Genomic DNA, 23,597 nt, shown 5'->3' with positions numbered 1-23,597 from the left:
GTGTAGAACTCATCAAGGTGCATCTAGATATGAAGTTTCAAAGTTGTAGGTGGAAGCACTTTGATTTTAGAGCCAATGTTAAGGTTTTAGCACGACGCCTACGGCGGACGTCGGACGGCGGACAATAGCTCGGGTTTTCTCCGAAAACAGCCTCGCTAATGATATATATTCCTTTTCATCATCTCCCTTTTTTATCATTATCCATATTTTCCTCTTCACCACCAACAGAACACCATCATCATTAAAACAGCAACAACAATAATAAACACCCCACCATTATGTTGTTTTATCATCATCACAAACAACCACACAATACTACCGTCACCTCCAATGTCTCCATCTTTTTTGTCTTGAAGATTTTATCGTCTAAAAAATATATTATTATCACCACAATAAGCATATAAATTACGAAACATACATCAACATAATTAGAATGTTAACCAGACATGAGTATTCCTGATATGTGCATATCTAAACGGATGAGTATTGATCTATATGATTGCAATTTCGTAGGAGCTAATCACGCGATATTCAATATGGTGACGTCCATGCCGAGACAGCTATTTGTCGCCGTTTTATACCCTTTATTACTTTTGTTTATTTTTTAAATGACGCCAACTTTCCAGCCAAATATACGGATCCGGACAGTGCCATCTATAATCTCGCCCTTCTTTCATCAAGGGCGACACAGGAAGCGATACACGATATTTTGCGCGACAGTCGCGGCAACGCACAATATTTTGCGCGAAAGTCGCGGCGACGCACGATATATTTAACACCATATATCGCCTTTGTGTAGGTAGCCCAAAAGGTGATATATCGTGTTAAATATATCGTGCGTCGCCGCGACTGTCGCGCAAAATATCGTGCGTCGCCGCGACTGTCGCGCAAAATATCGTGCGTCGGCGAGACTGTCGCGCATAAATATCGTGCGTCGCCGCGACAGTTCGCGCAAAATATCGCGTATCGCTTCGTGTGTCGTGTCTCGCGTCCAAAAGGCGACGCACGAAGCACGAAGCGACGCACGATATTTTGCGCGACAGTCGCTGCGACGCACGATATTTTATTAAATATTGCACATATTATCCGAATCTCGTGTATCGCGGTGTATTTTCAGACCGCGACACACGACGCACGAAGCGATACTTGATATTTTGCGCGACAGTCGCGGCAACACGCGATATTTGTACTGTTTAAATATCGCTGTAATAATATCGCCCTTTTGTATGCGATATCTCGCCCTTTAAACACGACTGTCGCGCTTTGCGAACGCGACCGTCGCCCTTTATGAACGCGACCGTCGCCCTTTTAAAGGCGATATCTCGCTTTTCGATACAAAATTTAATTCAAAATAGCAAACTTGTAAATAAGGGCAGCCTATCCAGGCGTTCAAGAACGATTTGCAGACGTTCTGACCGAGTACGGCAAACATTGTGGTTGGATAATTAAATGATTTTCCTCTTATCGTGACACTATACTATTTCGGTAATGTGTGTTTTCTCATCTTGAAAGCAAAACTGTGTTTATCGATTGTCAATTATATATTCCCCGGACGATTTAGGGAACGAGTACTAACTCTGAAATTCTGCGAGATGGATTTTAACGCGTAATTGTAACTGGGCCACAATTTGTGTCGTTTAAACATTCAGAGAGTAGTCCGGAATTCCTTACACTGAACAGTGCTACATCCTTTGCGCTGAGCACAGACACGGTGATGTAGCCAAAGTTCAGAGGTTTTATCTCGAATCAGCCTATGAAATATTCGAAAAAAAATCATGCGTGTCTGCTGGCGTTATGTAAAAGTCATTTAAGTTGAAAAGGTGGGTAAAACAGCTACGCCGAAAAAGCGCATTAGTGCTCTATACCTATGTTAAGGTCAGAGTTGTTGACACCGTGTGAACTGCTAGGGTAACAAGTAATGCATAAACAACAAAGTACGGTTCAACAGGGCTGTTTTTATGACTACCTAATTCGTGAGTAAAATTATCTTATTGTATATTTTGAATTTGTATATGGTGTCAAAAATAAAAAGTTTTGTACAGGGAATTTTCATCATGAAATTATATTCTTAGTCAGATGGGTATTCGATATTCAATATTCATTTAATATGATGGTGATTGCAAATTGTCTTTATATCCAGTTTTCATTACCATTTTCATCATACTTTCTATGCTTTCAGAACGTCCAAAAATGGCCGTGTTGTTGTAATTTTGTCTAAGTTATCTCTTTGAAATAAATAGGATGATAAAAAGTGCACACGAATCTCGACATGTGCGTTATGACACTCTCTTTATAAATTTGAATGGCATGTGTTCATTTCAAGCTTGCGATTAATTTTGAAAAATCAGTTGGGTCTTAAAGCGAGATTATACGATTTTTATATGTGTTGAATTGTAATATATTGATACAAATATGTTATAATAACACACAATATGCAAGAAAAATGATACATTTAAGACGAATTTCATAAAATGCAGCAAATACAAATTAGCGCCCCGAGCCGATTGTGACGAAGATAATTCGTACATATTTTCCTACAATAACCGACGCATTCGTCTTTTAAGTAAGAGTTCGTGTGTCGTGTGAATCGATTGCTGCAGGAATTTTAAATAAACCGTTAGACTAAATTTAGATTCACATCGTACATGCATGATATACAAGCTAGCGAATTCGGCTGTACAGCCTTTTTCGATTTCAGAATTAAATATCTGGCCTATTTAGCACTTTTCGACACATGTTCTTCTTAACTTTTATTTTAGTTTATATTGAAATATATGTATAATCAGTTTTTAACACATTTTATATTAATTAATAAATATTTGACAAGATCGTATATACTCGCTTTAAATTATGCAATAGCGAACAACTTCAGTGCTATCAGCGCTTTGATTATATATGTTGTATTGTGTTAATAATATAAAGGCGCAAACAGTCCTCCATTGTCCATCAGATTCAAGTGAAGGTTTTTCAGCTGTGAAAGTTTGATCGACATCAGGAATGCATATGATCCGTGCTCTGTGAAAAAGGGGTTTAATGAATGTGCGTAAAGTGTCGTCCCATGTTAGCCTGTGTAGTCCGCACAGGCTAATCAGGGACGACATTTTGCGCTTTTATGGCATTTTTCGTTTTCTAAAAGTCTCTTCTTAGTAAAAATCCAGTTTAGACCGAAAGTATCATTCCTGATAAGTCTGTGCACAGGCTAATCTGGAACGACGTTCTATGCACATGCATTAAACCTCTTTTTCACATAGCACGGTCCATATAAATTAGCTGCGTCCGTTCAATGTAAACCAACAAATGAGCGATTTTTCTCCTTCAAACTAATGACCTCTTTTCTAAGTTCCAGCGACATCCACCCATGGGTAAACAAAAAGCGTTTACATTTAGACAAAGGAACAGATCTGTAGAAAGTCAATTTTAATTGCCTACAATTTGTGTACGGGCGTCAAAAATCGACATGAGACGAAATGTAGACCATTGACTGATGTCGCTTCCAAAAGAGTTCATTTTCTATAAATGAACAATACTTAAGAATATTTCATTTAAATGTTGTACAACATCATTACACCGATATGAATTATAGGCTTCTCTGATTATTATAATAAATCAAAGCGCTGAAGGCACTGAATTTGTTCGCGGTTGTATAATCTTAGACGCAACTCAGTTTTCAAAAGTATGTTATAGCATTTTATATCGCAAGTTTGAAATGACCACAACCCATTCAAATTTATAAAGAGTGTGTCTTAAAGCACAGGTCGAGATGTGTGTTTTTTATTTCTCAAATCATTGATACAGCAAATCAGTGTGCACAGGCTAATCTTATTTGACATGCATTAAACCCCGTTTTCCCTGAAAGCAGCCAATATGTACAGATTTCAATGATAAACACTAGACTGGCCATACATACACACTATGTAGTGTACCAGTGGGAACTATAAACAGGCAGATGCGGTGGTTAGAGCCATTCGGCGTCTGCTTAATTTTACTGCAGTTATCCACACAGGCAGTCACGGGTTACTGTTCGTAGCGTACTTAACGCAGACTGATTTCAAAATTGCCTCTACATTATTTGTGAGCTAACGCTCACAAATACAAAGCAAGGAAATAAGTTAATATGTGGGCCAGTTATCTAAATAAGAGAACCACTCGGTAGTTACCGGATATTAATCCCCATAATAAAGTAACAAAGTTCACGATAATAACAACATACAACGCGAATCACAACCTGATATACTTAATCCATGTGGTGAATTGAGAGAACAACTAGAACGCAACACCACAACGGAGTGGAATAATGCAATCTGATGGATAGTCCGTCTGCAGAGTTTTAATAATAATGTTTTATTCATAGAAAACGCGAAACCGACCTTACAAGCTTCACACAGATACACACTGCGTCCTTATTTGAGATCAGATAACGCTTCAGCGAACTATTACAGTACATTTCAGCAACGAGAATCACTCCTATATGCAAACATGTTATGTATTTTCTTATTTTGTTATTTGCGCGTTCGTCTTATTAATTGAGTCGCGTTCTGAGGAGACTGTGCATAATGCATGTGCGTAAAGTGTCGTCCCAGATTAGCCTGTGCAGTCCGCATAGGCTAATCAGGGACGACAGTTTCCGCCTATATTGGATTTTTGCTAAGAAGAGACTTCATTTAAACGAAAAATGCCATAAAAGCGGAAAGTTTCGTCCCTAATTGGCCTGTGCGGACTGCACAGGCTAATCTGGGACGACACTTTACGCACATGCATTAAGGCCAATTTTTTCAGAACAAGACACAATTAATCTATTGACACAATTGTTACGCCAGATTATTTTTATCACTCTTTTCTTAAACTTATTTAATTGTCAAAGTCACGGTCATATTCGGCACTGCCTGAGGTCAGAACAGAAGCATTACACTGAACGTCAAAACAGTTTCCTTGTTATGATCATTTACATATATCTCCATGGTTGGTTATGGTCGGACGTTCATTTTATTACATCCGGTTCCATAATCTCCGTGTGTGACGTGTGTGAGAGAGGGGGCATTTTGCTTTTCCTTCTTTTTTGTTTATATTATTGTGAACATTTGTTGTCCTCATGTGCCTAATATGGCGTATTGGATAGAAATTAACACCTACCTTTATAATAGGAAACTCGATCTTCGCTCTGGGAAAACTGGGCTTAATGCATGTGCGCATAGGCTAATCAGGGACGAAACTTTTCACCGAAAAGGGATTTTCGCTCAGAAGTGACGTCCTTTAAACGCAAAATACATTACAACGGAGAGTACCGTCCCAAAAAGGCCTGTTCGGACTCCACATTTTAATCTGGTTTGACACTGTACGCACATGCATACATCTGGTTTGACACTGTACGCACATGTATAAAACCACATCTTGTTTGACACTGTACGCACACGTATACAACCACATCTGGTTTGACACTGTACGCACATGTATACAACCACATCTGGTTTGACACTGTACGCACATGTATACAACCACATCTGGTTTGACACTGTACGCACACGTATACAACCACATCTGGTTTGACACTGTACGCACACGTATACAACCACATCTGGTTTGACACTGTACGCACATGTATACAACCACATCTGGTTTGACACTGTACGCACATGCATACATCTGGTTTGACACTGTACGCACATGCATACATCTGGTTTGACACTGTACGCACATGTATACAGCCACATCTGGTTTGACACTGTACGCACATGCATACATCTGGTTTGACACTGTACGCACATGCATACATCTGGTTTGACACTGTACGCACACGTATACAACCACATCTGGTTTGACACTGTACGCACATGTATACAACACCATCTGGTTTGACACTGTACGCACATGCATACAACCACATCTGGTTTGACACTGTACGCACACGTATACAACCAAATTTTGTTTGACACTGTACTCACACGTATATAACCACATCTGATTTGACACTGTACGCACATGCATACATCTGGTTTGACACTGTACGCACATGTATACAACCACATCTGGTTTGACACTGTACGCACATGCATACATCTGGTTTGACACTGTACGCATATGCATACATCTGGTTTGACACTGTACGCACATGTATACAGCCACATCTGGTTTGACACTGTACGCACATGCATACATCTGGTTTGACACTGTACGCACATGCATACATCTGGTTTGACACTGTACGCACATGTATACAACCACATCTGGTTTGACACTGTACGCACATGTATACAACCACATCTGGTTTGACACTGTACGCACATGTATACAACCACATCTGGTTTGACACTGTACGCACACGTATACAACCACATCTGGTTTGACACTGTACGCACACGTATACAACCACATCTGGTTTGACACTGTACGCACATGCATACAACCACATCTGGTTTGACACTGTACGCACACGTATACAACCACATCTGGTTTGACACTGTACGCACATGCATACAACCACATCTGGTTTGACACTGTACGCACATGCATACAACCACATCTGGTTTGACACTGTACGCACATGCATACAACCACATCTGGTTTGACAATGTACGCACATGCATACAACCACATCTGGTTTGACACTGTATGCACATGTATACAACCACATCTGGTTTGACACTGTACGCACACGTTTACAACCACATCTGGTTTGATACTGTACGCACATGTATACAACCACATTGGTCTGACACTGTACGCACACGTATACAACCACATCTGGTTTGACACTGTACGCACATGTATACAACCACATCTGGTTTGCCACTGTACGCACATGCATACAACCACATCTGGTTTGACACTGTACGCACATGCATACATCTGGTTTGACACTGTACGCACACGTATACAACCACATCTGGTTTGACACTGTACGCACATGTATACAACACCATCTGGTTTGACACTGTACGCACATGCATACAACCACATCTGGTTTGACACTGTACGCACACGTATACAACCAAATTTTGTTTGACACTGTACTCACACGTATATAACCACATCTGATTTGACACTGTACGCACATGCATACATCTGGTTTGACACTGTACGCACATGTATACAACCACATCTGGTTTGACACTGTACGCACATGCATACATCTGGTTTGACACTGTACGCACATGCATACATCTGGTTTGACACTGTACGCACATGTATACAGCCACATCTGGTTTGACACTGTACGCACATGCATACATCTGGTTTGACACTGTACGCACATGCATACATCTGGTTTGACACTGTACGCACATGTATACAACCACATCTGGTTTGACACTGTACGCACATGTATACAACCACATCTGGTTTGACACTGTACGCACATGTATACAACCACATCTGGTTTGACACTGTACGCACACGTATACAACCACATCTGGTTTGACACTGTACGCACACGTATACAACCACATCTGGTTTGACACTGTACGCACATGCATACAACCACATCTGGTTTGACACTGTACGCACACGTATACAACCACATCTGGTTTGACACTGTACGCACATGCATACAACCACATCTGGTTTGACACTGTACGCACATGCATACAACCACATCTGGTTTGACACTGTACGCACATGCATACAACCACATCTGGTTTGACAATGTACGCACATGCATACAACCACATCTGGTTTGACACTGTACGCACATGCATACAACCACATCTGGTTTGACACTGTACGCACCTGCATACAACCATTTTTTTTCAGAGCGAGGCTAATATGTAACAATAACTTAAACAACGAAGGTATACGAGAATACCAATCATGTACTCATAGTCTGGTATTCATAGATAGATAGATAGATTTATTTTAGTATATAAAATACATATGGCATGGTACACAACATAATTAAAAATTACTGCAAAACACGAAATACAAATATCACAGATCAGCTAAAAGACAGGAGCTTAAAAGCAATAAGAAAGCTATCGTTTGGTAAAAAAATACATAAATATTGCTTCTTGTTATATCATTTAGAAAGAAAAATAAAATTGTTGCAACACATATTAAATACTATCATAGTGTACCAGGGCAAGTACTCATATACCCAGGATAGCACAAAAAAGCAAATGCGAATTTCCTTATTTCCATTGTGGTCCTGGATGAATGATGACATGTCCTAGCAAGGCACAACTACTATGTTCTAACCGGTGGTAAAATTAGCAAATTTACATATGAATAACAATACACATCATTTGAATAACAATACACATCATTTGAATAATAATAGTCATCACAGAGAGATTAAGATTAAGAAACTATAAGCTATTTAAAATATGCTTTTTTACTGCAACCTTAAATGTCTGTAAGCTGGGGGAATCTTTTATGACAATTGGTAAGCTGTTCCATAATGAACATCCCATATATGAGAAGGACTTTTTTTCATGACGAATTATCCACATACATATGTGTATGTACGACCGAATGAATTAAACGTACGTATCCGAAGTTGTCATGCATCTGACGTTGTTAACAATGTACAAGTATTTTATAGTAATTATAAAAAAACGGGGAGATATGTATAACTTGATACAAATAAACGCACTTATATCTAAAAGAAGCGTTAAGTAACACAAAGCTTAATTTATTGAAAGTCGTCAGACATGTGAAAGGAAAATGTTGTCATACAGTTTGGTTGTTTTCAAAAGGCTTAGTGGTAGTAAGCATAAAATGAACAGCTTTAACATGCATTTACAAACATGCAGGGATCGAGTGGAAAACCATGTATTCGTCTCTCGAAAACCGGAAGAAGCAATGAGCAGTCCCGCGCATATTAGCCTTCGTACTGGCAAACCAAGCTTAATCTGGGAAACACTTTATGCACTTGCATTAACCCATTTATGCCTACCGTATAGAAAAAAGGCCTTGGCAAACAGCGTAGACCCAGATGAGACGCCGCACGATGCGGCGTCTCATCAGGGTCTGCGCTGTTTGCTTAAAGGAATTTTTGTAAGAAATATTCTAAATATAGAAATAGATATACTAGACATCCCTAGTTTTGGAAATAAATTGATCCAATTTAGAAGGATGGGAGAGTCCACTAGGCATAAATGGGTTAAGCACAGTTTCTCCACAATGAGGCTCAACAAATTTTCAACGAATATTTGCCATTTACAGCAAATCATGTTTCCGCACTGCTAAGCGATAAATGCATTAATGCGTCCAATGCCATAAATCAATTTTGAAAACGAACACAAACAATACGTCAACACAATTCATCTATTTGTTACTGGCTTCGTAAGTTGACTACTATTATTTTACCCTATCAACGGTAGAACATAACTGACCATGTATACTAAATGTGCGCACGAAGACCGAAGAGAACACATCGTATAGCGTCCATTGGAGCTGGTCAACCAACTGGACATTGCGCACAATAGTTACATGGCAGAAACATATTTGCCATTTACACCAGTTGCGTTGTTGTGGATTCCACGCGCATGTGCACTCTGTTACCAGCTCCTCCAGATGCAGAACGCGGTCACTATAGTATGGAACACTTTGCCGTCTTATTTGCTGTGCGCAGAATACAAGCTGGCCACTGTGATTTAATGCCACTTAAATAACTACGTCGAGCACAGCACAATGGTTCTTCGTATCGTTTGGCAACAGCACAAGAACAGCTCGTTCGCTTATCAATCCTTTCAAATCACGCATTCAGCGAACTCATTTTGTCAAGTTGTTTTTACAATCTCACGCATTAGGGACTGGAACGGTGTTGGGGCCGTATAATAAAGCGTGAATGTTGGTGTTCGCCGTGTTGCGACTTCTCGAACGAGTTATCAAAAATGACATTTTTTGAGTCTTTAAGTTCTTCAAATTAGGATTTTCAATGCATTGTGCTAAACGTTTTTATGGATTATTGATAGAGCCAAGTTTTCCGCTACTTCTTCATGCCAACGATGTTGATTTGTATTATTTTACTGCCATGCAACTGAAATCTGATTGATGGCTGTAAGAAAATATGAATTTTTAGTTTAAACCCTTGCAACTATTAATCTATTAATTTTTGATTTTAGGCATTTTCGGTCAAAACACGCTTTATTATATTATCCCAACACCTTTCCAGCCCTCTGTGACCTCGTGCCGTTTTCAGATTAAATGGTTGGCTTGAAACATTATACTGTATATTAGTATTAATGGAAAGATGAATGTGATGGCTTTACTCCTCGAGATGATTGCAGCTCCTGTAAAAATGACAACATATATACTTAATTGTGACGCCGTCTGATAAGAGGGCTTAATGCATGTGCGGACTGCACAGGCTAATCTGGGAAGACACTTCACGCACATAAGGCCCCATTTTGTCAGAGTGCAATTAAAAATTAATTTAGTATAGAAGACGGCGATTCACTAAGCAACTTTAAGGGAGATGTGTTCACTTAAGTGCAATATGTGAACATATTACAATTTCTTAAGTTTATGAATAAGTTGATAAGACATTATATTCCTTTAAATACTATTTTCGTTATGATTTGTATCACATTAAATTATATTAAAATGCTGCATAGTGATAAAACTTTTGTGTAAGGTAGGGAAATAAAGCTCAGTTATAGTCAATTCAATATATAAAGAGATTAAACTATATGAATTAACAGTTTACCATTAGCAGACATTGCCTATTGGTGCGATATTTCAACAGAAGTCTCCTCCAAGGAACATATGGGTAAGGATTTCGTAGAGTGATGTACTAAAATGATATTAAAAATAACATAGACTTTAAATCCTACATATAAAACATACACATCTTTACAAAATACAGACGGGTTTGTTTTTAGCCCTGTACCTTGATACAAACTTACGTACATTACTTATGTAGAAAGTTACACACACATGCTAGAATATATGATTCGCGTTCTGACAAAACTGGGCATAATGCATGTGCGTAAAGTGTCTTCCCAGATTAGCATGTGCAGTCCGCACAGGCTAATCAGGGACGACACTTTCCGCTTTTATGGTATTTTTAGTTTCAAGGAAGTCCCTCCTTACCGAAAATAAAGTTTAGGCCGAAAGTGTCGTCCCTGATTAGCCTGTTCGGACTGCACAGGCTAATCTGGGATGACACTTTACGCACATGCATTTTGCCCAATTTTCACAGAACAAGACACATATTAGCAAAGCGGTTTCCAAACGATAAATTACCTTCAGACTTTTCACAAACACATCGACTGAACTTCGACCCCTCGATGTTTTGTCGGCACTCTGTCCAGTTTTCCGGCCTGTCGTCGTCGGTACAACTGTACATATCATTTTCCCCACAGAAAGAGTTCCACTTGATGTCGGTCTTGAAGCATTTACAGGTCATCTAAAACAGCGGATTATATAATTAAGTAGTAACATTGAAGGTTTTGAAGAGTATAGACGCCTTGAATCACATATTTGTTTACACATTGATAACATTATTCTACAAAAGCTTCAAATCATCGCACTTGCAAATCGCATCCTTGTCACGTAGCATTTATTGAAACGACCGGCGTCATGCGAAAATGGGTGTTATGTCTTATTCGGCCAGCGAAGCTCCAGACCAGCCCGCACAATTGCACAGTCTGCTCATGAGCTACCCTGTCCGCTATGAAATAACGCAAGGTTTTATGGTCTCATAAGTGGACGGATTCGCAGGCTGGTCTGGAGTTACGCTAGATGCATTAGACAAAATAACCATTTTCACATTCCGATGATCAATTCATACATATAGGATGGTAAATGTTTGGGATAATAAAGACAGCCCATGGCAAAGTTCACGACTGTCCTTATCAACTGATGTATATTACTCATCTTAACAATGGATGTTTGTTACAAGTTTTAACTATCTGCCTAAACAAAAAAGATTTGTCTGTTTCTGTATCCGTTTCTCATAGTTGCACTGAACCGCTTTAAAGGTAACATATACGTTACATTTGAAACAGATTAAAGATAAACACACTGATTTATATACACGCATCACGCACATGTTGTTTGAAGAAAAGCTTTAAAAACACTTGATATATGCTTAAAAGGAGTGGAGCGAATGACGCGGTATGTGACTTATCATAACCCGAACGGCAATGGTTTTCACATATTTTCATTTCCGTAGCAAGTTGATCTTAGAGTACAATGATACCAAGCAAAAGTGTGTGTTCTTAAAAAAAATAATCCATACATTTGAAGAAACCCGCATTTCCGCGTAACGTTAACAAACGTTTCGTTTTTTTGGAGTAAATGTCATTTGGGATTTTTGCTTGTCTTCCTTATAAAATGAGGTACAGTTGACAATTAAATTTCAATTTAGCAATATATTTTATAATAGACACGAACTTTTGAAAACATAGATTTACATAATAACAGTCTCCATTTAATTATAAATCAATATAAAAATAGTATGAAATAGTATGCACCACCAAAGATTTACCCGAAAATAACCTACATGCTATAGCTAACATACACTAATATTAACGTATCAAAAGTGACTGTCTGGCATGAACGTATGGCAATACCCAGACAATAAGTAGCAGAAAATATTTTGTTTGTATTCAAACAAGATCTACGAAACAATCCCAGTGACAATATTTACACTCGTTGTCCTCAGCTTTCAATCACTCGATTAAAATTAGCCTCGCTCTGGGAAAACCAAGCTTAATGCATGTGCGTAAAGTTATATCCGAGATTAGCCTGTGAAGTCCGCACAGGCTAGTCAGGGACAACACTTTACGCTTTTATGATAGTTTTCATTCAAAGAAGAGTTCTTCTTAAAGAAATTCAGTTAACGCCGAAAGTGTCGTCCCTTATCAGTCTGTGCGGACTGCACAGGCCTATTTGGGACGATATTTTACGCACATTCATTAAGATCCGTTTGTCCAGAGCGATGGTCATAAATGGTATTGCCACAAGAATCACTAGAATCAGACTGGTTTTCTTATAGTAACTTACATTCTCAGTCATTCGACTCCCACAACGGGATCCGATCCATCCCTTCGGACACGAGCAGTATGGTTGATTATTTTTATCTTCGCACAATAATTTCCCGCCGTTTAGACAGTAATCATCCGGTCGCATATGCAGCAGCGTGCAACCTGAAGGAACAAACAACATGCATCCCATTTTGAACAAGAGCCTCGTTCTGGGAAAACTGTGCCTAACGAATGTTTTTAAAGTGTGCGTAAAGTGTCGTCCCAGATTAGCCTGTGAAGTCCGCACAGGCTAATCAGGAACGTTGCTTTCCGCTTTCCAGGTATTTTTCGTTTAAAAGTAGAACATCCAGTTAAGGCGGAAAGTAATGTCCCTGATTGCACAGGCTAATCTTTTTCGACACTTTAAGAACATGCATTAAGTTCTGTTTCCCTGAACGCGATTAAAAAATATCGCCCATAGAACTGTAGTTTAAAGTACTCTGGTACTTGTTTAAATGTCAACCAATTAATTTTCACCCATTTATGCCTAGCGTCTAGAAAAAGGCTTAGGCAAACAGCGTAGACCAAGATGAGACGCCGCATAATGCGGCGTCTCATCAGGGTCTGCGCTTTTTGCTTAATGGAATTTCTGTAAGTAATATTCTAAATATAGAAATAAATATACTAGACATCCCTAATTTTGGAAATAAATTGATCCAATTTAGAAGGATGGGAGAGTCCACTAGGCATAAATGGGTTAATACTGGCCGTTATAATCAAAATAATAAAAAGCTCAGGGTTAATAGATATCGTCGGCAGATCCTTTTATTAAAGAAACGAAAGAGCCGAAACTAATTGCACTGCATAACAGCAATCAACCAGCGAGGCTTACACTCAATTATTTCTTCATCTTCTGTGCAAGGCGAATCTTCGCCTAGATACCGAACCATGCTGCTGTACTTCATACACGTGCCGTTGCAGTCCATACACTTGCCAATGCAACCCAAGCTAGGATAAGCGGTACAGTTGCGATAACCTAATAACATAAATATAACAATGGTAATGACAAAATAACAACATTACCAATTAAGTACTATTTAATCTAGAACAACATATTTTACTTTTTATTACCGTTATTTTATTTATAATAATAATGATAACTATATTGATTATTATCTGTAATCGTTATATTATGCTTCTAATAATAATGTTTTTTCTGTGACTAAAATTTTGCACTTTATACAAAATGACAAACAAATATTTATGTTAAATGTATCTTTATCCTCTTGCATTATATATCCCTACTTTTATATTGCATCATGCCACAACCATTGTTTGATTGATTTATTTTTATTGCAAAGATTATTAAATCAAAACAGCGTAAGAAATACATGTTACACCGAGACAGATTATCACTCAAAACATACCCGCGTGGCTTTTACTGGCTTTAGGGCAATCACTACCTGCAATAATTAAATATGAAAGAGTGTACACATCTCCCCCATACAGTTCTCGTATACATAGCAAGGCACATTCAATGATGCATTTTTAAAAATAATGAATTGAGTAAATATATGTAAGATCGTTAAAAACATCTATAATACTCAAAATACAAAAGGTAGATATCACAATATCTTAATTTTGCTGCTTATCATGTTTAACTGATTTTTAACCCTTTGCATGCTGGGAAATTTGTCTTCTGCTAAAATGTCGTCTGCTGAATGTCTAAAATTAGCATTTTCTTCGATTTTTTTTCAAAGAATACTATCAGAATAGCAAACAGTTTGGATCCTGATGAGACGCCACGTTCTGAGGCGTCTCATCTGGATTCAAACTGTTTGCAAAGGCCTTAAAAATTCGGTTCCAGCGCTGAAAGGGTTAAATAAGACCGAACAGTCATTTCGAATATGTGAGTGATATATGTTCTTGACAAATTTCATGAAGTGAACATTGCACAAGGAAGTGTTATCAGGTTCTACCAAAATGATTTCCATTAGACACAACCATGTGCAATTAAACGTGATCTTTGTATTTGCATCTATCGAGGACATTTCAAGATGTTATTTCTTTTGTTCGTTCCAAATTATCAAATACAATACACAATATAAAAATATAAGTTTACAGTACACACTATTAAAGTCTACCATGTAATCCTAAATGATATATTTTGCGATTGACATGTTTATTATGTTAAATCTAAATAATATAGAGTCGATTTTGCAAATGATTTTTTACAAATGTTTAGGTTCGTCATGTTTTATAATAAAAGCCTTCCTCAGATAAAATTATTTATAACAGAAAATCGTTTGTCATACCATCATGGTGTATTACTGGTTTAACAGGGGCATTTATAGTCCACTTGCACAGCCTGCAGTCACCTCCTTGACACGAACTTCCCTTAACGTCGATGATGTATTCTTAAATAGAAGTATTGACCCTGTAATTGTATATGCGTGAATATTTAAATGCTATACAACAATTAGGAGAATAACTGATATGAATTGTTTTACAGTAACAATAACATATTACACACAGCATCTACAATGATTAATTTCAATATCATATGTGTCACGTCATGCAAAAATGGGTCTTATGCCATATGCGCAAAGTCAGGTCTAGAGCTAACATGTCGGCTAATGAGCTCACGATAGTTTGCGTAACTTGAAAGCGGAGAGCGTAGCTCCTGGCCTTATTGTTCAATGGCATGCGACATACGACCTAGTTTCACATGACGCGGGTAAAATAATATTAGTGTCTCGTTATTGAATTGACTGACTATTGATTTACGATCTGAAACACTTATAAAATGGTTCGATACATAGAGAATGCATTGCTACTTTATTGTGATATGGACACATATCGAATGAGAATGATATCGGCATGGGTATGACGTGGCTTGCAAAATATTAACCCATTTATGCCTATTGGACTCTCCCATCCTTCTAAATTGGATCAATTTACTTCCGAAATTAGGGATATCTAGTATATTTATTTCTATATTTAGAATATTTCTTACAAAAATTCCTTTAAGCAAACAGCGCAGACCCAGATGAGACGCCGAATCATGCGGCGTCTCATCTGGGTCTACGCTGTTTGCCAAGGCCTTTTTCCTATACGCTAGGCATAAATGGGTTAACAAGTATGTTTTAAAAAAGAACTTAAAATGAAAACCTGGAAGCATAAACATATTTACAGTACTACACAATTTGCAAATGAAAATGTTTTATGACGTCTTAACGTATCGATTTGTTTTGGACATTGCTCACATGAAAGATTCTAGATAAAGTCACGCATAATAACATTTAAGAACATATTTAATCAATAAATAAAAGAAGCAAGAAAGTGTGCATTATCTTGATATTAGGTATTATTACACATAAAATTACGTCATGGGACCGCGAATACCAAGTGAAATGAAATGCAACTGTTGTAAGCATGCATTCCCATGTTTCCTATAGTGTTCAAATTTCTCGTTGCATTAATTATAGCAGGAAATATGGAAGACAATGAATTTCAGTCAAGCTGCTACGGTGAATAAATCAACAACTTCTTACTGATATATCCCTGCGTATCGGGTCCAGTTAATACACTGTTACGGGCGACCACAGCAGAAGGTTGGGACTGAGCATTTGCGGATTGATCCGGCTGTTTCTTCGAATAATTGTTTATAAGAAGTCCGACAACCACGCCTAGGCCCACCAATAATACGCCACAAAACATCATCAATTTGCAATAGCCACGTTGACACTGAAATGAATTATTGGAGTCATGTTCTCTGGGCTGAATTCATGTGCGTTAAGAGTCGTCCCAGATTAGAATGTGCAGTCCGCAAAGGACTACACTTTCCGCCTTAACTGGATTTTCGCGTTATAGAAACTTCCTTCAAACGAATAATACCAAGAATGCGGAAAGTGGTGTTCATGATTAGCCTGTGTGGCTGAACAGGGTGATCAGGGACGACATTGTCCGCCTAGATTGGATATTTGGTTAGAAGGGACTTCATTTACACGAAAAATTCCATAAAAGCGGAAAATATCGTCCTTTATTAGCCTATGCGGATTGCACTGGCTTATTTGGGAAGACATTTGATGCTCATACTTTAAAGGGGCCTTTTCAAGAATTTTGGCATGTTTTGAAGTTTGTCATTAAATGCTTTATATTGATAAATGTAAACATTGGATATAAAATGTTCCAGTAAAAAAACAAGAATAAAATTTAAAAAAGAAAAGAAAGGTAACCGTCAGCAGGGCTCGAACCACTGACCCCTGGACTCCTGGAGTAAAAAGTCTGCGACTTAGACCACTCGGCCATCCTTCCGATTACAATGCCTGATGTATTTTATACTTTATATAAGCAATCCTTGTAGTTTCACAAAATATAACGACAACAACAGAACTCTCCAAACTACGCTTTATAATTTTCGGGTTTTTAAATAGTCAAAAGATGCATATAATGGCTATTTTAGAGCATGGTAAATGTTCAGTATAACTGTTTCCTCACAAATATCATAACTAAACGAAAATTAGCGAATCTGAAACAACTTTTTTCAATTTTGTCAATTTACCCAAACGTGAAAAGGCCCCTTTAAGCCAAGGACGGTCCCGAGCCCGCGCTGAAAAAGGAGGAGGGTTGGGCGTAGGGCTAGCTTCCCCACCCTGTTGAAACCTTATTGCTACAGAAACGCCAAACAGAATAACAACATACATCAAGGACCTGGGTGAAGGTGGACCACCAGCTGGAGGACGTATGACGCTGGACGGTGAAAGCCAGTGTCAACTGGAAGCCATCAGGCCGAAGACCATCATCTCCATCAGGACAACAAGCAACATCGGCATATGGAATGTCCGAACTATGTACGCGACCGGGAAGACAACACAAGTGGCCGCTGAGATGAGGAAGTTCAATCTCACCATCCTATGGATCAGTGAATTAAGATGGACAGGCTCTGGGCAGAAGCGACTGACTTCCGGTGAGTTACTGTTGCTCTCGGGCATGAGCAGGAGGATGCAGCACACTCCCATGGAGTAGCCCGGAGGCACACGGACCACGTATCATGACGGCCTCATTCCTTACAAAGAAGAAGAGGATGGGTGATTGCAAAGCCAAGATTGGCAGTGACAACCGAGGATATGAGGAGATCATGGGGAGGAAAGGGTTAGGCGAGATAAACGACAACGGGGAGAGATTCGCTAACCTGTGCGCCACAACACGACAAATAACCTGGTCATCGGAGGAAGTGTTTCATATCACAGGAGGATACACAAGGCAATTTGGGTGTCACCAGACCTGTCAACGGAGAACCAGATTGACCACTTGTGCATCGCAAGGAAGTTTTGTCGCTCTCTTCAGGATGTACGTGTCAAGCGAGGAGCAGACGTGGCTGCGGACCATCATCTCCTTGTCGCACGATTGAAACTAAAGCTGAAGAAGAGATGTTGGGGGGGGGGGGCAGCCAACGTTACAACACTGCCACACTGAAAGACACCTGGAAGCAAGAAGAGTTCAAGTTTACTCTCTACAACAAGTTCCATGCCCTAGAGGAGCTGCTTGAAGAAGAGACGATAGAGCAGAAGTGACAGAACGTGAAAGAAGCAGTGACTTCAATATGCCAAGAAGTACTAGGCTCCAATTTTTACACCCACAAGGAGTGGATATCAGTAGAGACGCTTCAGAAAGTTGTGGAAAGACGAGAAAAGAAGGCAAGTATATACAACAGCAGAACACGAGCCGCAAACGTGAAAGCACGAGAAGAGTACACCGAAGGAAATAGGAGCGTCAAGCGAAGTATTAGAGCAGACAAGCGGAACTACCTAGAGACGCTTGCAACAGAGGCGGAAGAGGCAGCCTATCAAAACAGAACTAAAGATCTGTACTCTATCACCAAGAGATAAGCAGGAATGTTTGCCAAGCCAGAGAGGCCAATAAGGGACAAAAATGGAGGAGTAATAATAGATGACGAAGGGCAGAAGAAGAGGTGTATTGAGCACTTCCAGGACCTACTCAACAAGCCAGCTGCTGCGAACCCACCGAAGATTCTGCCAGCTACAATCGATCTGCCAATCAATTGCTGCAATCCCACAAAGGAAGAGATCAGCAGCACCACCAAGCAGTTGAAGAACGGCAAATCTGCAGGACCCGACAGCGTATCGGCAGAAGCGCTTAAGGCTGATGTGGAGACCAGTGTGGAGCTACTACAACCACTCTTCAGCAAGATATGGGTTGAAGATGAAATTCCAACAAAGTGGAAAAAGGGTTATCTCATCAAGCTTCCCATGAAAGGCGACCTCAGTTCCTGCTCCAACTACCGAGGAATCACACTGTTGTCCATCCCAGGAAAGGTGTTTAATCGCATCCTGCTGAACCGAATGAAAGACGCAGTTAACCCGCATCGCCGTGGCTTTCAAAATGAGAGATCGTGCACGGATCAGATCGCAACTTTGCGCATCATTCTGGGACAATCCCCGGAGTGGACTTCGCCGTTGTATGTCAACTTCATTGACTATTAAAAGGCGTTCGACAGTGTTGACCTGGAATCACTCTGGAGACTTCTGAGACACTACAGAGTGCCAGGAAAGATCAACAACATCATCAGGAAGTCTTATGAAGGAATTACCTGCAGAATCGTTCATGGCAGACAGCTCACGGATGCCTTTGAAGTGAGAACCGGTGTGAGGCAAGGCTACTTACTCTCACATTTCCTGTTCCTGCTGGCCATAGACTGAGTAATGAAGACATCGACGGAGCAGAAGCGGAATGGAATTCAGTAGACACTCTGGAAACAGTTAGAAAACCTCGACTTTGCCGATGATTTGGCTCTTCTCTCCCACACCCAACAACAGATGCAGGAAAAGACAAACATGGTAGCGGACGTCTCAGCTAAACTGGGCCACACCATCAACAGAGGGAAGAGCAAAGTGTTCAGGACCAACGCATCCAGCAACACACCCATCACAGTCCAAGGCGAGGCGCTGGAGGAGGTGGACAGCTTCACCTATTTCGGCAGCATTTTGGACAACCAGGGAGGAACTGATGCAGATGTTAGAACCCACATCGTTAAAGCACGAGCAGCCTTCCATCAGCTGAAGAACATCTGGGGATCCAGCGAAATTGGCATTACTAACAAGATTAGGCTCTTCAATACCATCGTGAAGCCACTACTCCTCTATGGAGCAGTTACCTGGAGAACCATTGTCACCACCATAAAGAAAATACAGGTCTTCATCAACACCTGCCTCAGGAAGATCCTCAAAATCCGCTGGCCAGACAAGATCTCCAACGAAGAATTACGACGAAGAACAAAGCAGCAGCCAGTTTAAGAAGACAACCCTCAGAGACGTTAGCGGTGGATAGGCCACACCATTCGTAAGCGTGCATCCAATACGACAAGGCAATCTCTAACATGGAACCAGAAAAGGAAGAGAGGGCGACCTAAAAAAACCTGGCACCGTGACCTTTATGCAGACGCTAAGCAGATGGGCCAAACATGGGGGCAGCTGGAGAGACTCGCCCAAAACCGAGACGCCTGGAGGAAGCTAGTTGGCGGCCTTTGTCCCAGATGGGACCAAAGGCGAAGATGATATGAGATGATGACTTTAAGCCCCGTTTTCCCAGAGCGAGGCTCTTAAAGTATACGTCATGCGATCTGGATGTCCAATCAAGACTATTTTCAAAACACCAAGCACTTAATGTTACAATAAAATGGAATTGATTGCTTATTATGTAAGCCCGTTCTCATCGATACAATCGAGTTAAGACCAGTTAAGTAGTTTTAAACTTCAATTGCATTTGATCATCACACACATTCAATGACCCAATGATTAATATGATTCACTAGACACATATGCCAAAGTAAATAATATCTTAATAATGCTATAATAAAACATTAAATTACTCACTAATTTCCTCCTTGGCCTGCTTTGTTCTAGGCTGTCTTGAGATGCGGTGTTGGTCTGCAATGATACAAATTAAAAAAATAAAGATCAATAACACTCACTATTTAAGCAAGTATATATTCGATGGTGCTTGTAAGGATTTTGTTTTCGTAAGCGTGTGCCCACGTATACCGGCAAGTATGATTGGATTCGTTCGCACATGCTAGCGTACAAATACATGTATAAACAAAGTGCAACTTCAGCTGCACCAGCCGGAGACAAATCTCTGCTAGAGGGATAATGGGTCGTATGTGTACTATTAACCCATTTATGCCTAGTGGAGTCTCCCATCCTTCTAAATTGGATCAATTTATTTCCGAAATAAGGATGTCTAGTATATTTATTTCTATATTTAGAATATTTCTTACAGAAAATCCTGCAAGCAAACAGCGCAGACCCTAGTGAGACGCCGCATCATGCCTTTTTGTCTAGACACTAGGCATAAATGGGCTAAGTGTATGGAATTGTATTTCAGCAATATGTGTGCGTGGATATATCTGCCCTAGAATCTTTGCTTGTGTCCATGCGCGCCTACATATACTCTTTCGGTATTTGCATGAGACATTTTCCGTCGGCACGTGCTTGTGGCATGTGATTTCGGCGTGCTCTTGCGACGTAATCTTACGGATTGTGCTTGTGACATGTTCTTTCGGCGTAAGCTTGTGGCAAGTGCTTGCGGTGTGTGCTTGTAACATGTTCCATCGGTGTGTGCTTGAAGAATGTTCCTTCGGCTTGTGCTTGCCACGTGTGCTTGAGGTGTGTGCTTGCCACGTGTGCTTGAGGTGTGTGCTTGCGACTTATGCGTGTGCTTGCGACTTGTGCTTGCGACTTGTGCTTGCGGCGTGTGCTTGCGGCGTGTGCTTGCGGCGTGTGCTTGCGGTGTGTGCTTGCGGTTTGTGCTTGCGACGTATGCTTGCGACGTATGCTTGCGACGTGTGCTTGCGGTGTGTGCTTGCGACGTGTGCTTGCGGTGTGTGCTTGCGGTGTGTGCTCGCGACGTGTGCTTGCGACGTATGCTTGCGGTGTGTGCTTGCGGTGTGTGCTTGCGGTGTGTGCTTGCGGTGTGTGCTTGTGACGTATGCTTGCGACGTGTCATTGCTACATGTGTTTGCGACGTGTGCTTGCAGTCACAAACTTAACGTTTCCTTCCTTACGTGATCGTTTTAAAAAAGTTATAAAGTTCAATTTAGTACATGTTAAGAGTTTTGCTATGTCCCTAACATTTAGTGCCAGTAATTGTAACAACAATATCATCGTTGCAAATAAGACATGCATTTCATAAGCCGCCATACATTAATATTTCTATAAACACATAACATCGCCATACATTAATATTTCTATAAACACATAACATATTTTAGTTGTTGTATGAAAATCATTTACCACTATCATCTAAATACTTGTACCTTATTTGAAAATGTAAAGACCAATGTGATTAAAAATGTTGTAAAAATAATCAATCAACCAAATGATCCCATAAACAAAGTTATGAAAGCGCATTCATATATAATTAAAAAAAATAAACACTCAAACAGTTGATACACACAATTAAATATTCTATTGTATAGGATTTTAAATAAAATCGATATCATTTCAACATTAATCAGCACATTAAATATCATATATAATCAGTAGATTAACTATCATATGAACTAAGTCAATTACATGAATTAATGTACATCAATGAGTTTGAGTAACATTAAAGGTAGTGAGACATTGTGCCAATAATTCGAGACAACCGGAAAATATCAAACAATATATAAAGTAGATGTGTACTTCATATATTCAACCTGAATTCAACAACTGTTTAATTGGTGTAATCTGAGGGGATAAAACTTTAAAAATGATAAAACCGAAACTGTCTTTCCATTTATGTACTAATAAATTCCCCTCACAATGTGGTTCTCATTATATACCCAGATGTTCCATAATATCAGGTCCTTAGTACTTGTGTGCCTTGGGATTCAGAGAATCATGGCCAATTCCAAGAAAGTTCTTCCCGATGTCAATTAAAAAAGCACAAACGCTTTTCCGCTTTCTAACTGGAATAGACCAAAGAGCACCAAGTGTGTGTGAAAAGTAAATAATTGCTTCGAGTTCGTGCGCGAGTTGCGTCAAACCAAATAGCAGCACCAATAATAAGTTGTTGTTATGTCCATAATTCAGTCGCTCTACAAAGTGCGTATTTTGTCTACGAGGAAGTATTGAAAAATTAGGCATCCAGTTGCGAGTCAAACAGTTGCAGTCATGTTGATACGTGTTATTTTCAATAGGATCGTTGGTAAAATGCGCTTTAAATGTTATGCAATAGCATATAAACCTGACTCATACGTTGATCTTTCTGCGTACTACTTATTGAGTTGTTTTGTCAAGATCAAAGACACGTGATGCGTCTGATGAGCGTTTTGTGAACGTTAATGGTACACAATTAGCAGAAGCATTTTACTTGAGTGTGCGCATGCGTGAACGCGTTAAACTGCTTAAAGGGTAGTCAATTACAACAGTAATTACAACAGTAAGGTCTTGAGGGTAGTCTAATAGCACTTTGTACCGGATAGTTCAGTGAATGCAGTTTTAAGTAGTCAATTACAACAGTAATTACAACAGTAAGGTATTGAGGGCAGTCTACTAGCACTTTGTTTTTGATAGTTCAGTGAATGCAGTTTTAAAGGGGCCTTTTCGCAGATTTTGTCATATTTTGAAGTTTGTCATTAAATGCTTTATATTGATAAATGTTAACATTGGATCTTAAAAGCTCCAG

General features: G+C 39.6%; 1 protein-coding gene across 9 annotated transcripts in view; it reads right to left on the bottom strand.

The window, feature by feature from the left end:
- LOC127874001 (uncharacterized) overlaps nt 1-23,597 on the bottom strand; it is a 62,315-nt gene that overhangs the window by 35,744 nt on the left and 2,974 nt on the right. For 3 of the 9 annotated variants that reach the window (XR_008046489.1, XM_052418101.1, XM_052418108.1), the window contains exons 2-6: nt 20,801-20,854; nt 16,460-16,652; nt 15,221-15,322; nt 14,333-14,368; nt 13,798-13,941 (exon numbers count right to left, since the gene is read on the bottom strand). Coding sequence is in view for 8 of the 9 variants with exons in the window: in XM_052418101.1 (XP_052274061.1) it covers nt 13,798-13,941; nt 14,333-14,368; nt 15,221-15,322; nt 16,460-16,652; nt 20,801-20,854 (529 nt within the window). In the remaining variant the exon portion in view is untranslated. Of the gene's footprint in view, nt 1-11,181; nt 11,345-12,945; nt 13,089-13,797; nt 13,942-14,332; nt 14,369-15,220; nt 15,323-16,459; nt 16,653-20,800; nt 20,855-23,597 lie in introns of all 9 variants that reach the window. The other 6 variants (XM_052418107.1, XM_052418103.1, XM_052418102.1 and 3 more) reach the window with 6 other exon arrangements.

Source organism: Dreissena polymorpha, chromosome 3 (assembly GCF_020536995.1).
Source record: "Dreissena polymorpha isolate Duluth1 chromosome 3, UMN_Dpol_1.0, whole genome shotgun sequence".
NCBI lineage: Eukaryota > Metazoa > Mollusca > Bivalvia > Myida > Dreissenidae > Dreissena > Dreissena polymorpha.
The sequence above is the reverse complement of the archived record's forward strand: the minus strand, read 5'-3'. Positions and strand labels throughout refer to the sequence as shown.